The 15,370-nt window shown below is 48.8% G+C and overlaps 1 protein-coding gene across 2 annotated transcripts in view; it reads left to right on the top strand.

The window, feature by feature from the left end:
* The window catches only part of adcy8 (adenylate cyclase 8 (brain)), a 67,316-nt gene that overhangs the window by 9,784 nt on the left and 42,162 nt on the right, over positions 1 to 15,370 (top strand). For both annotated transcript variants that reach the window (XM_047332258.1, XM_035634116.2), the window contains exons 2-5: positions 9,404 to 9,553; positions 13,816 to 13,946; positions 14,577 to 14,688; positions 14,808 to 14,935. In XM_047332258.1, coding sequence (XP_047188214.1) covers positions 9,404 to 9,553; positions 13,816 to 13,946; positions 14,577 to 14,688; positions 14,808 to 14,935 — 521 coding nt within the window. The remainder of the gene's footprint in view (positions 1 to 9,403; positions 9,554 to 13,815; positions 13,947 to 14,576; positions 14,689 to 14,807; positions 14,936 to 15,370) is intronic.

The raw sequence follows: 15,370 nt of genomic DNA, 5'->3' as shown, positions 1-15,370 counted from the left end.
GGTGAGGAGGAGGATGAGGAGAGTGAGGAGGAGGGGGAGGAGGGTGAGGAGGAGGGTGAGGAGGGTGAGGAGGAGGATGAGGAGAGTGAGGAGGAGGGGGAGGAGGAGGGTGAGGAGGGTGAGGAGGAGGATGAGGAGGAGGATGAGGAGGGTGAGGAGGAGGATGAGGAGGGTGAGGAGGAGGGTGAGGAGGATGAGGAGAGTGAGGAGGGTGAGGAGGAGGAGGAGGGTGAGGAGGGTGAGGAGGAGGAGGAGGGTGAGGAGGGTGAGGAGGATGAGGAGGAGGAGGAGGGTGAGGAGGAGGAGGAGGGTGTGGAGGGTGAGGAGGAGGGTGTGGAGGGTGAGGAGGAGGTTGAGGAGGAGGATGAGGAGGGTGAGGAGGAGGAGGAGGAGGAGGGCTAGGAGGAGGAGGATGTGGAGGGTGAGGAGGGTGAGGAGGAGGATGAGGAGGGTGAGGAGGAGGAGGAGGGTGAGGAGGAGGATGAGGAGGAGGAGGGTGAGGAGGAGGAGGAGGGTGAGGAGGAGGATGAGGAGGAGGAGGGTGAGGAGGGTGAGGACGATGAGGAGGGTGAGGAGGGTGAGGAGGAGGAGGATGAGGAGGAGGATTAGGAGGAGGAGGATGAGCAGGAGGATGAGGAGGAGGAGGAGGAAGGATGGGGAGGTAAAGGATGCAGTCAGAGTCTGAAGAACGAGACGCAGCGACGTCTCAATGACAACCGGGCCTCGAAGGTCGCCACGGCAACCGCGTCAGGATCAACATGGCCGCCCGGCGTCTCCCTCGTGATTCACTGGGTTGGAGTTCGCAGAAATTCTTCCTGGTATTTGTCGAGGAAGGTTTTAGCTCGGATTGGGATTTTCATCCGGCGTTGGTAGAGTCACGTGGCCCCAGAACAGGTTCTCTGTGCAGACGGTTGAAAGGTTTAAAGTATGAAAAGTATCGGAGGGAGACTTTGCCCGCTCCGACTAACATGATGTCACTGTCATCAGCTCCTCGGTGTCCGTCACACTCGGCGGCTCGAGGCTGCGTCCAGAGGTTATCTCGCGCAAATCAGCTCTTTCTTTCATGGAGGGGGGGCTGGTGACCGGCCCGACCCCAGGACCTCTCCGACGAGGTCTCAGAGGTCAAACGCGCTGAATAACGAGCAGGGGTCAGGGGTCAGGGGTCAGGGGACACATGTTCTGCGTCACCGCGTCAGTTCAGAGATCCGTCCGTCTTCATCGAGTCAGGAGTCACCACACGACCTCGTTCCCCCGGTTCCACGTAACACACGCAACAGGAAACGGAAAACAGGCTTCAGGACTCCGCTCTCCAGGCTGAACTGGACACGCGCTGTGGATTTTGTTGGATTTCAGGAGTTTGGGAGTTGGAGGTTGAGGATCAGTTGGATCCAGAACTCTAGACCATATTTATCATAATAAATTGTGAGGTGGCTCTGAAACGCAGCGACACTTGAGAGCATATTGACGGAGGTCGTTAAACCCGGAGTCGGGGGGTGATTTTCAGCTTATTCTTCACATTGAGGATGATTCCAGACAGGATTATCACCCCCCCCCCCCCAGCTGAGAGCTATTCATAGTCACGGGCTCCAGCCGGCAGCAGCGGCGTCCAGCGCTCGCCTCTGGGGTCAGCGTTTAATGAGGTTACTGTTGGATTACTGTTATCTGTTTGAAACGTGGAAAAACAGCAGGTGCCTTCTCCTTTCGCCGTCACCGTTCTCCACCTCAGCACTTCTCACAACCCTGCCGAAGATGAACGGGCGTGAACGGAGATATTACTCCAGAAAGAGAAGTTGGTTCTGTGGTTGTCCATTGGCCCACCTGGGATACGGCTTTTCCCGGAACCGTCCAGACCGCCGACCTTAATTGAAGCTGTTAAACGTTGTCTCAAGCTGTTTGTTGCCTCTGTGGCGGCGCCGCGTATTGATTTGTCCATCAAAGAGCAATTCTTTCCTTTTTCAGGCTTGTGGCCTTCGAGCCCGAGCCTGGATCTCGTCCTCCGGCTGCGGCAGCAGAAAAATCTGCATCCTCTTTCAGATCCGACTGAAAACTGATGGAGGTTCTACATCACTACTGATTAGGTCCGCAACTAAAGATCATTTTAATTATCCGTTAATCTGTCGGATTATTTTCTCGATTAGTTGTTTGGTCCATCAAATGTCATAAAATGGTGAAGAAATGTTTCACAAACCACCAACATGATGTTTCGTTTCGTCCTCACACCGAAGATCTTCAGTTCACTGTCACAGAGGAGCAAAGAAACCAGAACATGTTCACATGGAAGAAGATGAAATCAGAGAAATTTGACTATTTTTGTTCATAAAAACTACTTGAACCAATTAATCGATGATCAAAATAGTTGGCGATTAGTTTAGTAGTAGATTACGAATCGCTTCATGAATTAACTGTTGCAGCTCTGCAGCCGATCTTTCATCTTGGTGACTGACAGATGACTGTGGATAAAGATGGACGACATGACAGCTCGCACTTCATTGACTGTGTGGAAGGTGCAGCTATGGAGCTAAATCAGGGCCTTATGTTGTGTTAATGCGAAAAAAAAGTAAGTTAAGTTCACGTTTTGATCTTGAACTTTGAAAAATAAACCACTGTGTTCAAAATAAAACTAAGTGTATGAAAGACACTGAAAAAAAGTGATTTGAATCTGAAAACATAACATTTGCAACTGAATAAAAAAAACAACCACAGATACCAAAATATTTTTGAAAGTGAAAAAATTAAATAAACAATTCTTTCAAAAGAATTCCAGAGTTGAATCAAAAACAATATTTGATGTGAAGAAACTTTTCCTACACTTAGTTTTTAAAGTTCAAGATCAAAACGTGAACTTTCAGTTGAAAATAATTTTTTCGCATTAACAAAACCTTTGGCCCTGATTTAGCTCCATATGCACCAATGAACTATAAACACCGGACAAAACAAAATGATATCAGTTTAAATGCCATCGAACTGTAGGTTAAGGAGGCTTCACATGCAAACCGGTGTAGGTGTGGACATCACCAACGACTAGTCAGTAGAGATCAATGAGTTCAACAGTTATGAAGGAGTCATTGTTATTGAATAATGAATCAATTATTTTGAGTTGCAACATTTTGGCTCTTGGCTTAAAAATTGCATTGACATATTTATCCATCCATCCATCATCTACCGCTTCATCCATCAGGGGTCGCGGGGGGTGGAGCCAATCCCAGCTGACATAGGGCGAGAGGCGGGGTTCACCCTGGACAGGTCTCCAGCCTATCACAGGGCCACATACAGAGACAAACAACCATTCACTCTCACATTCACACCTACGGTCAATTCAGAGTCTCCAATGAACCTGACCCCATTCTCATGTCTCTGGACTGTGGGAGGAAGCTGGAGAACCCGGAGAGAACCCACGCATACACGGGGAGAACATACAAACTCCACACAGAGAGGCCCTGGTTGGTTTGAACCGGGACTCGAACCCAGACCCTTCTTGCTGACCACTACGCCACCGTGCCGCCCTGTGACTTATCTATGATTCATATAAAACATCAGACTCTGGAATCTGGATCGGTGGCGAAAAAGTGAATTATGTCAGTGACGGCCCCTCATACCGATACTGGACCGATCCTTCTTCTTCACAAAAAGGAGGAGCTCTCGTGTGCTGAGGTGTAAATCTTGAATTCCCTCCAGCGACATCAAATACAAATACAGCGGCCACCTCAGAAAAATGTGGAGGGAGAATATCCCCGAGTCGAATGTACAGTGTGTGTCGGTGACCATCAGGCCTCAGCAGCGACGGGTCTGGTGGAGCTCGGCCACAATGGCCGCTTTCTGCGCCTCGTCCTGCCTCTCGCCCGGAGGGAGAAACAAGACGCTACGTCCGCGGAGTGACGTGAGAGAGACGAGCTGCGGGGAAATGTCAGGATCACATGCTCGGGCGAAGAGGCCACAACAGGGGGCTATACTGCGATACTACAAACACAGTTTGAAGTTCTTCCTCCGGAGGTTCCAACTCCTCACCCCATTCCTAACGGCATGCGGACGTCAGTGCTGTTGCAGTGAAGCCGCGTACTGTTCCTTTAACTAGTGCCACGATGTCAAATAGATCAAAAGTACTATTTTAATTAGGTTTTTAGAAAAACAGAAAATCTGCACCAGAACTGAATGGGCTCTTTCTTGGCCCATGTCCCGTCCTTCCACCAAGTTTCGTGGAAATCTGTTCAGTAGTTCTTGTCTGCTCTTCGGCGGAGTTGATCATGGTTTTTATAATTGGATTATTATGACTGAAATGTTTCATGCGTGAGGATCATCACAAGACTGAGGAACAGTTCTAATATGAACCACTGCCAAAACCTTTGTGGCGTTTAGGCCGTAAGAGGGCACGAGTACATCTGAAATGAAGTGCATGAAGAAGAGCGATCAAATGTAAATACTGTACAGTTCAGACAGTAGCGTCGTATGGTGCCAGTTACCTCTGAGCACCAGTACCACGATACTCACAGTCGCCAAAGTGGCACGAGCCGTTTTCAGAGTGTGTTGGCTGCGTGGCGCTTCGTCATCCTGCCGCCCGATAACATATTCAGAACATATTGGTGTCCATCAACACACACACACACACACACACACACACACACACACACACACACATCCTCCTGTCACCTCGGTCCAATTTACACCGCGAGCCCGAGGAACGCGCCCGGCTGCGACACCGGAGGTGCGAAGAGAAGCTGCCATCAGTCTGACGCGGCGACGTGAAAACTGTTTGACAGTCAAACGAGCCTCTGATCTCGGTAACGTCTTCCGTACCGCCTCATCCGCAGTTCTCTGTGGATTTTGTTTTAATAATCATACAATCTGAAATGATAAACGAGCGAGGTCTTCATTACGATTCATTTGACATGCTGCGATCCACTGGGTCGGATTTCTGTGGTTCACAACTAGAATGTTTCAGTAGAACTCAAACTGTCTCATTTAAATACACTAGATCCTGATTTTTATTTGGATATGTATATATACACACACACATATATATATATACACATGTATTACAGACTGACCTATATGGATTTTGGGGGGGCGATGCTGATAAGGATAGTAGGGAGCACAAGATTTAGGATACCGATACATCGGCATATATATGGTGTATATATATAATATATATATTTGTATATGTATGTATATATATATATATATATATATTTGTAACTTTGTGACAAAGAACCATAAACTTGATCATAAATAACTAGAAACATAAAAAGAACTTGAATTAGGAAAATAAACAATTTATTTGACCTAAAAGTAAAAGTGTAAATCGTCACCAGTCAAACCTTTTTCATCACCACAGAAGAAAGATGCTGGTTTCTGATAGGAGGATGGAAAAGCTTGGGTATTAAAATACATAAGTTCATCATCTGGTGGTTCGGCGACGGCCTCGGTCGGAGCAGATCACCTTCTTTCGTTTTCCGTCCGTCCATCATGAGGAACATCTCGTCAGCCGTGGCACCAACGTTCACTTGGACTCACGATGGGAGCTCACAAGTAGACTCAATGTATGACTTATGTATTCATAACGCTCTCCTCTGACTGTGCCGTCGTGCCGCTGCTCGTTCACAGCGTCTCGATAGAAACATCGACCGAGCCGCCTGCGCCCGATGACATCACACCGTTGTCATGGTAACGAGTCGCATATAGGCCGCTCGTCGGGGGGTTTCAAATTCGGAGCACAGACGGACGGATCCCCGAGGTCGAGAAGGAACTTTGATAGTAGAAACTATTTTTGGACTTTGAGCCGCAGTGCAACATGAGAGCCGACAGGTTTGAATCGTCTCCGTCGCAGTTGCTCTCAAACCGCAACCAACCGAGCGACCGACAGGGGACACTTTATGGCGGCGCACCGCCGATTCCATTTCCTGTTTCCATCAGCGTCTGAAAATTCAACGTGAACGCGACGTGTTCTGGACATTTAGTTCAACAAGCGTCTTCAACAGGACGTAGAAACATGGAGACTCACACGGAGGTCGCTCCACCTCATGTGACTATATTTAACCCAAGTTCTTCTAAATATTACACACTGTAGCTTTAAATTTCACAACAGGCGGATTTTAAAGCCACAGACTTTGGAATTATTTGTGAACAGGCTCTAAAATCTATTTGACCCTGAATTCGACGGAGCAAGTGAAGTCATTTTCCAAATTAACGGACACGTACGCTGAGGTTTAATTGGAGCTCACGACCACGTGGGAGTTGAGTGTTTTTTGTGACGTGCGTTCTCAAGGTCGTATGATCTTTGTGCTTATTAAACGTGAGAGACTTGTAGCCGACAGCAGACGTGTGTTTAGAACGTCACTTTTCCTCGTCCTTGAATCCCATTGAAAACATTATGATAATCATGACTATTATTAGCCCCGCCTGATTATTTTCCGTGTGGCTGTTTTGTGAAGCTGAGCCTCTTGCTCTTAATGAGGCCTTGTTAAAATCATCCACATCACTGGCGTTTCCCCCGTAATGAGCAGCAGCGTCCGCGGCCTCCGCGCCGCCGCCACCGCCACTCTTTTCCAAAACAACATGGACGCTGCCACAGCCGCCGCCGCCGCCGCCGCCGCAGCTTATGGGGTTTTTAATTCCCGTCTCCGTGGGAGGAGCAGAGGCCTTCGGGGCGCGAGCGAGAAATTGAATCAGCGCGCTGATGGCGTCCTGGGAGAGATTCACAACAACACACAGTAACACACCGTAACGCACCGGGAGGCTCCTCGGATACACTGAAGAGCCTCGGGGGAGTGTGTGTGTGTGTGTGTGTGTGTGTGCGTGTGTGTGTGTGTGTGTTGATACTCCCACACACACACATATTCAGTTTTGAATGTGAAAAACACTCATGATTACCGCATGATTTTCCTTTTGCTAACATCCTGGGCAAAAGTATGTGGACACCCCTGCCTGCATAGGTCGTATGATTTGTGAAACAGAAGATTTACATTTTCTTAATTCAAGTTCTTTACATCTGTTTGTTTTGTTTTTGTTTTTGCCATTCATAATACAGTTTATGGTTAAACTGTAGAATGTCAAACATCACTTACATTTATTTGTAATAAGGGTTTGTTATATATATAGATATATATATATCTATATATATATTTGACAAGCAAAGTAATTCATCGCCTCTATTCGGGAATCAAAGGTTTTCCCCAGGAAGCGGCGCCGGGGCCCCGACCTGCGGGCGATCGAGGAAAAGGCCCCTCGGAACAACGCCGACTCTCTCTCTCTTCACAGAGCAAACAGAAATCAGGAGACGTCCTCTCCACGCTCTTCAGAGCATCTCTCTCTGCCACGGACACTGAACTGTCTGTTCCAGGTTTTTCTTTATTTCCCATCGCCTGTGACACAATCCGGCCTCGAGTGTGAGAGCGGGAAGAAGAGCCGCGTCTCTTCTCAGAGGAGCAGGAGACCGATGACGGATCTCATCTCCATCGCCTCCATCGCTCGGAGCGTCCCAGGCTGAGGGGGAGGAGCCCCAACGAGCTCGTGTTGGAAATACACATTGATTTGACCTCAGATGTAAAAACTGAGCTTTTTAAAGGTGGATAATATCGGTCGGGCTCCAGTTTCTACTGATGGAATTCACTCTTTGGAAATGAACATGATGCAGGACAGGTTTGATTCCGCCTGCAGCTGACTTCATCTATTTATCTATTTATCTATTTATTTGTTTCATCTTCATCATGAACTCATTCCGAACCCCTGAGCTCCGTCTTGAGACGTTGACGAGTGTGTTTCTGCTTCAGGTCATGAAGGTATGAAACGCAGTCAGACTCACATTTGAGGAAACGTACTCGTTTAAAAGCACAAAGCCACCAAACCAAACCCCTCGTCACTGGTGATCAGGACTTATTGATCCATAACATTTCATCAGACGCCTGCAGACGCGGAGCAAAGATCAAAAACTGTTCACATTGACTTCTGGAAACCGAGGGATGGTAGCAGATGTTCAGGACCTGTCCTGACTCGTCTGTGACTGGAATAACTCAGCACACACACACACACACACACACACACACACACACACACTCTCACACACACTCTCACACACACACTCACACACACTCTCACACACACACACTCACACCGCTTCGCCCCCATGAGAGCACCACAGATAAACACTGTTTCACTCTTACCAATTTGGGCTTATAAGTAATTTCAATTCGACATCTTATAATTCGAAGTGTGTGTGTGTGTGTGTGTGTGTGTGTGTGTGTGTGTGTGTGTGTGTGTGTGTGTGTGTGTGTGTGTGTGTGTGTGTGTGTGTGTGTGTGTGTGTGTGTGTGTGTGTGTGTGTGTGTGTGTGTGTGTGTTAAAGTGTGTTACAGTGTGTGTGTGTGTGTGTGTGTGTGTGTGTGTGTGTGTGTGTGTGTGTGTGTGTGTCAAACTCTCAGCCAACCTGTTCCAACTCTTGCGTCATGTAGAGCGGGAGGAGGAGAGGAGGAAGATGATGGGGATGATGAAGAGGAGAGGGAGGAAGAGGAGGAGGATGATGAGGGGGAGGAGGATGGGGAGGAAGAGGAGGAGCGGGAGGAGGAGGAGGAGGAGGAGGATGATGGGGAGGAGGAGGATGAAGATGAAGAGGAGGAGGAGGAGGAGGAGGATGAGGAGGAGGAGGAGGGGGAGAAGGAAGAGGAGGGGGAGGAGGAGGGGGAGAAGGAGGAGGGGGAGAAGGAGGAGGCGGAAGATGATAGGTATGATGAAGAGGAGGGGGAGGAAGAGGAGGAGGAGGAGGATGGGGAGAAGGAGGAGGGGGAAGATGATAGGGATGATGAAGAGGAGGGGGAGGAGAAGGAGGAGGGGGAGAAGGAGGGGGGGGGGAGGAGGGGGAAGCCCAGGCGCTGGTAAAATCCCTCGAGCAGCTGAGCAGGACGTTGATGTTGCAGACTGTTACATCAGCTCTGCTGCTCGGGTGTAGAACATATTATTGTGTACTTCTGAGTCACGGACGTGTTTAATTGATGTGTGTGTCACTGAGCCGGTTCCGTGAAGAAGGGATCTACCGAGGCTCATGGATTCATATATTCATATTCATATTTAAGAAGCTGAAATCAGAGAATTATGAAAAAAATAAAAACTACTTGATACGGTTAATCGATTACCAAAATAGTTGTTGACTAATTTAGTCGTCATTACTAATCAATTTATCTATTAACTGTTGCAGCTCTAATCATTTCACAACTGTTGAATGAATATGACAATTAACCTCAAATACAGAGATGGATGGAGCGTGTGAGTTCAACTGCCCCCTGGTGGCGTGACTGAGCGTCTCGCTGCTTGTGAACCCTGTGACTCGTTTGTTTGCGATCCGGGCTTCACCTCTGAATGTTCTCCGTGAACTGAAAGAACATAAAAGATGTTTCTCTGTCTCTCTGCGTGTCCGCAGGTCGCGGCTCAGGCTGTGTTGTTCATGTGCATGAACACTGCGGGGATCTTCATCAGCTACCTGTCGGACCGCGCTCAGCGCCAGGCCTTCCTGGAGACGCGGCGCTGCATCGAGGCCCGACTGCGACTCGAGACGGAAAATCAGCGGCAGGTGAGTTGGAACAGGCCGACGCGACGGAGCTGCCCGTGGCGCCCGAGCGCGCTGCCTGTGAAGCGTCGTGCGACGCATCAGTGTTGCCTTTTCTTTGAGGAGATCTTGAGCAGAAGTATTTGTGACAAGAGCTTCGATTTCTGGTTCGTTAGAGCAGATCAACAGGTGGTCAGTGCATGGCGTCCCTGTGGGTGTGTTTGACGTCTGTCTCCGCAGAAACGCTCCGTCTCTGTAGACTTAGGACAAAGGGCCGACCGACCTCACAACTAGACTCAACATGCAGAAATGTCTAGCCGGACGTTAGCCGTGAAGCTAATGAGACCGCGAGGGGCAGACAGACAATGGAACAACATGGACGCTGCATCGATCTAGTGCTGCCACACAAACTGTGCAACAGAGTGGTGGACACACACACACACACACACACACACACACACGGATCGTGAGCCTTGTCTACGTGGCGGGCCGGACGATGAGGTTCGGAGAAGCCACAGGAAGCTCTGACGGGGTCGCGTTTCCTGCAGCGATCGCCTCCATGCGAGCCGATCCTTTGCCCACACGTGGACGTAGAGATGACGTGATGTGGATAACCTCGTACATAACGTCCCTGTGGCTCACGCAACAACAAATGAACCGAGGGATAATGGTACAAGGCTGCGTGGGCACGACTCGGCTTCGAACGAACCCCCTCGCTCCGACTTTGTCCCAGAGCAACACGAACACCATCCGACGGACGTGGAAGACGATGAGCTGCAGCGACGCAACGTTCTTTATTCTTTTAAAGGGACGTTTGTTAAAGGCTTAACGTGACTAAAAGCAGCGATAATCAATAATCACCAAATTTCTCTCCTATAAATCCTATAATTATGGACGTTATCGTACGTCAAGCGTTTTCCCCAATAGAAGCCCGTTATAAGGAAAAAGGCTTAACGCGACTTAACGTAAGATAACGTCCATAACTAGTGTTCTACGACGAAGCATATCGGAGAGAAATTTGGTGACTATTGATAATTGCTGCTTTGGCACGTTAAAGGGCCAGTACACGGTCCTGGAGAGAGCTTGTTGTCGTGATGTCACTGCTCTGACCGGGCCCGAACCCGCGACCTCGGGTACGTGAGTCCGACGCACCGGCCACGTAAATAAACGTGTTTCCTTTAGAATCTCCTACCGCCCCTCAACGTCACGCTAAGTCTTTTCCCGTTAAAAACGTTTTGGACGTCCTCCCTGTTTTAAATCTTTTGGCCTCACGGGCTTCAGGTGACTCACTGTTCTGTCGGCGACCCTCTCATCTCCCCGTTTGCTGATTCCAGAGTTGCCGACGGCGACGACGACAGCGGAGGAGCAGAGTGTTTCCTCTCAACGAAGATGGAAGTTGTCACTGAGCCGCCGGAGGCTCCGAAGCTCCGCGGCCCAAAATCCAGCTAATGCGCTAACGACTTTCAGAGCGAATGTGACACAGAGTCCGCTGGCTCTCGTCTGTCCAAACCAGAGAGAGTGTCCAGTGGAGCAAAAACACACACACGCACGCACACACACACGCACACACGCACACACACACGCACACGCACACACACACGCACACACACACACGCACACGCACACGCACACACGCACACGCACACACACACACGCACACGCACACGCACACACGCACACGCACACACGCACACGCACACACGCACACGCACACACACGCGCACACACACACACACACGCACACTCTGCTGTGGCCATTAACGGGGGCCACGCTGCAAAAAGTGTTCACCACAGACGCAGTTTGACTTTAAATGTTTTGAGACGAGAATCAAACGAGGGATTTGTTCATTTTAGTTCATTCAAATGATGAAATTAAATAGTATTCTTTAAAAGAACAAAAAAAATGGTTCATTATAAACGATTTCTTACTTTTTACCGAGCAAGTGTTGATGTCATGAGGATAATGAGATCGACACCTCATGGGGATTATCAAGAGACAATAAAGTGATGAAATAAAATCTGGGGGCCGATGCTGATATGTAGGAATGAAGAATTGTTGATTCCGATCTACGTTTCCAAGGTGCGCTTGTCAAACCCTTGTGAAAAACAACTGTAACTGCGACTCGACATTAAACTGTAAATCTACAATCAATCATGTTTAACCGGAGAGAAAGGCAGTGAGATAAAGATGGAGGAAACTCAAAGATACGAATATCAATATGGTTCATGAAGAGTTGTTCAGAGATTAGTAATTCCAGCGTCGATCTTCACTGCTTGCGTTCAAGACGACTCCGTCGAAAAAAACACAACACCCCACATTTCTTGCAGCGCACCTCCACCAACAAAACCCCGGAGCGATCGGTGGCGACGCGGCTGCCGACACATTAGCGACGCTCCACTGGCGCGCTTGTCCGTCTGGAGCCTCACTTTGGGGGAATTCACCGCTGAGGCTGAGCTCGGAGGAAGAGGAGGAGGAAGAAGAGGAAGAGGAAGGAGAGGAAGAGGAGGAGGAAGGAGAGGAAGAGGAGGAGGAGGGAGAGGAGGAAGAAGAGGAAGAGGAGGAGGAAGAAGAGGAAGAGGAGGAGGAAGAAGAGGAAGAGGAGAAGAGGAGGAGGAAGAAGAGGAAGAGGAGGATGAAGGAGAGGAAGAGGAAGACGAAGGAGAGGAAGAGGAGGAGGAAGGAGAGGAAGAGGAGGAGGAGGGAGAGGAGGAAGAAGAGGAAGAGGAGGAGGAAGAAGAGGAAGAGGAGAAGAGGAGGAGGAAGAAGAGGAAGAGGAGGATGAAGAAGAGGAAGAGGCGTGATGAAGAAGAGGAAGAGGCGTGATGAAGAAGAGGAAGAGGAAGACGAAGGAGAGGAGGAGGAAGAGGAAGGAGAGGAGGAAGGAGAGGAGGAAGAAGAGGAGGAGGAGGAGGAAGAAGAGGAAGAGGGGGAGGAAGAAGAGGAAGAGGAGGATGAAGAAGAGGAAGAGGTGTGATGAAGAAGAGGAAGAGGCGTGATGGCAGCACCGGCTCACAGTTCACACCGTCGGCTGAGGGTCACTTCCTGTTCCGTCGGGCGCCTCCCGTCCACGTGGTCACGGGTGGTTTTATTAAAAACTGAAGCGCTTCCTGTTTCGACCCCTTGACCCCTTCGACCTCAACAAACTGTGTTTTGTGTCATTTGAAAAAAAAGCTTCTCACAAACTGAGAGCGTTAGTAACCTTTCTCCAGGCTCCTGATTGGACCACGTTTGTACACGTGTACATGTGGAAGAGAGTCGACTGTTATAAAGTATCATGGCCCTGCTGCCGTCTGCGACCGTGTTCGTTCTGCTCTCACAACCCGACGAGCGTCAGTGGAGGCGGCTGCAGATCCTGCAGCGACGCGTCAGAGTCTCACCCGTCTTCTTACTCATTTCTTGTCCACTCAGACCTTTATGTAATTTGTTTTTACAAGCCCCGCCCCCCTGGAGTTGTCTCCTTTTAATTCCTCTCTGCCCCAAATCTTTAGTAAATGTGGATTTTGAGTTTGAGTACAGTAATTCTGAGGTCTTCTTACAACATGAGCTTTTGCTTTTTTTTTGAGCACGATAACCTTTGATTTCTCAAAACAGAACCAGGAAGAAGAACTTCATCCTGGACGATTTTGTGTTGATGACTTGTATCGCGAAAACACGTTGATAATTTGCATTGGGAAATGTCAAACTGTATTTTTTTTCAGACTTTATAAAACCACTAGAAATAAAGACGGACGACCTACGGGCGCCGCCGTCAGAGTCTGCACGCTATAGTGATCGTGGAGCCGGTACATGCGCTCGGCCAATCGCAGGCCAGTATCAGCTCGTTTTTACGCCATCACATAAGGAACTTGAACGTCACTCAGTACAACCGTCAGTACGTTTCATCATGCTGCGCCATATCGCACACAATCATGGATATCATGGAACGTTTACATTTTTTTTAATAAATACATTTTTTGACCCATGTCCGATCCTTCCACCAAGTTTCATGGAAATCTGTTCTGTATTTTTTGCATATTTCTGCTGAAAAACAAATAAACGGACACGAAGGTGAAAACATAACCTCCTCGGTGGAGGAGAACCAAACCAAAGCAGACAGAAATATCAGAAACCATCTTTGGAAAAATGTATTTGTTAACATCTGCTAACATGGAGGGGGCGGGGCTTATGACCTATACTGCAGCCAGACACCAGGGGGCGATCACGCCGATTGTGATAAAAATGACTCGATGAGATTTTGCAGGACGTGTTGATTCGGTCAGTGACGCGTGTTTCTCTTCCCCCGCAGGAGCGACTGGTGTTGTCGGTCCTGCCGCGTTTTGTAGTTTTGGAAATGATCAACGACATGACAAATGTAGAGGACGAACACCTCCAGCACCAGTTCCACAGAATCTACATCCACCGCTACGAGAATGTCAGGTGAGGCGTGAAGTCAGCGGCCCACTTCGTGTGCTCCTCGGAAAGTCCAGTGTCCGCGGCTGCGAAGTGACTTTCCCACTTTGGTGCGTTCATGTGCTTTTAGTTCGGAACGTGGAAACAACGTGTTGTTCTATCTGGCTTGTTGTCATGGCTACTGCCAGTAAATGACTTTTCTGACTAGCGTCGGTCACCTGACATGCACAGACACAAACAGATGTGACCTATTGACATATTGCAAATAAATGTTGGCAAAAAAATTGATACAATCTGTACGTTACTTTCTAACAATTACTTTCAACTGACACTTTTCTGCATACGTGACGTCAACAACAACTCAGCGAGTCGCGTACCAACACTTTCGCCGGGCTTGATGTTGTTCACGTGTAAATTTTCATGTCGGGAACTCGTCTTTCCAATTAATGCCGACGCCACATGAACGCACCAAAAGCTTGTGGAAACTTTCAGAAGCTTTTCAATTATTTTTTTTTCTGTCTGAAAAGTGAAACTAAAGTGTCACAGAAACACAACGTTTAAATAGCATGACTGTTCATTATCATCATTATTAAGTATTTTGAATGGCTTTGCGCAACTGACCTGGATATTAAAGTGACATTTCCATATTTTATTCAGCATTCTTTTCGCAGATGTCAAAGGCTTCACTAACCTCTCCACGACGCTGTCGGCGCAGGAGCTGGTGCGAATGTTGAATGAACTCTTTGCGCGTTTCGACCGCCTTGCACATGTAAGTGGATCGACCCGCTGGTCACTTGTTTATTGAGTAACTCTCACGGTTCCCTCTTATATTTCCACTATGTTTTATCGCTGCTGTGCTCGCTGGCTGACACGACGGCTCTGTTGCAGGAGAACCACTGTCTGCGGATCAAGATCCTGGGGGACTGTTACTACTGCGTGTCCGGGCTGCCCGAGCCCCGACAGGACCACGCCCACTGCTGTGTGGAGATGGGCCTCAGCATGATCAAGACCATCAGGTACCGTCCTCCCCCGACTCGTACCTGTCCTTGTCCCTGACGGGGTTTCTTCGCCAACTTGCTGCTGCGGGCGACTCTGGTTGGTCACGCACGGGATTGTGAGTCTGGTTGTTGGCCAGGCACACGTCCGTGTCGCTATGTTGAAGAAAGTGTTGTTGTGTTTTTCAAATGCTGGATTTGTCCCTTGGTCCGGATCTGAGCCAAACATTTAAAGCCACAGACACATTCTGCTCATAATGTTGATGTGGGAAACATTACATTCATTGTCCAAAGCGACTTACAATCATCCATTTTCGACACATATCAGAGATCGGCAAGTCGCTTTACGGGCTTTGTCTAAGGGCCCACGATGGCCCTGACCGGGAGTCGACCTCTGACCTTCAGGTCAGCAGTGTAACCCCCTGAGCTCGACCAGCTGGGTTGTGACTCGAGACG

Source organism: Scophthalmus maximus, chromosome 5, assembly GCF_022379125.1.
Source record: "Scophthalmus maximus strain ysfricsl-2021 chromosome 5, ASM2237912v1, whole genome shotgun sequence".
NCBI lineage: Eukaryota > Metazoa > Chordata > Actinopteri > Pleuronectiformes > Scophthalmidae > Scophthalmus > Scophthalmus maximus.
The sequence above is the reverse complement of the archived record's forward strand: the minus strand, read 5'-3'. Positions and strand labels throughout refer to the sequence as shown.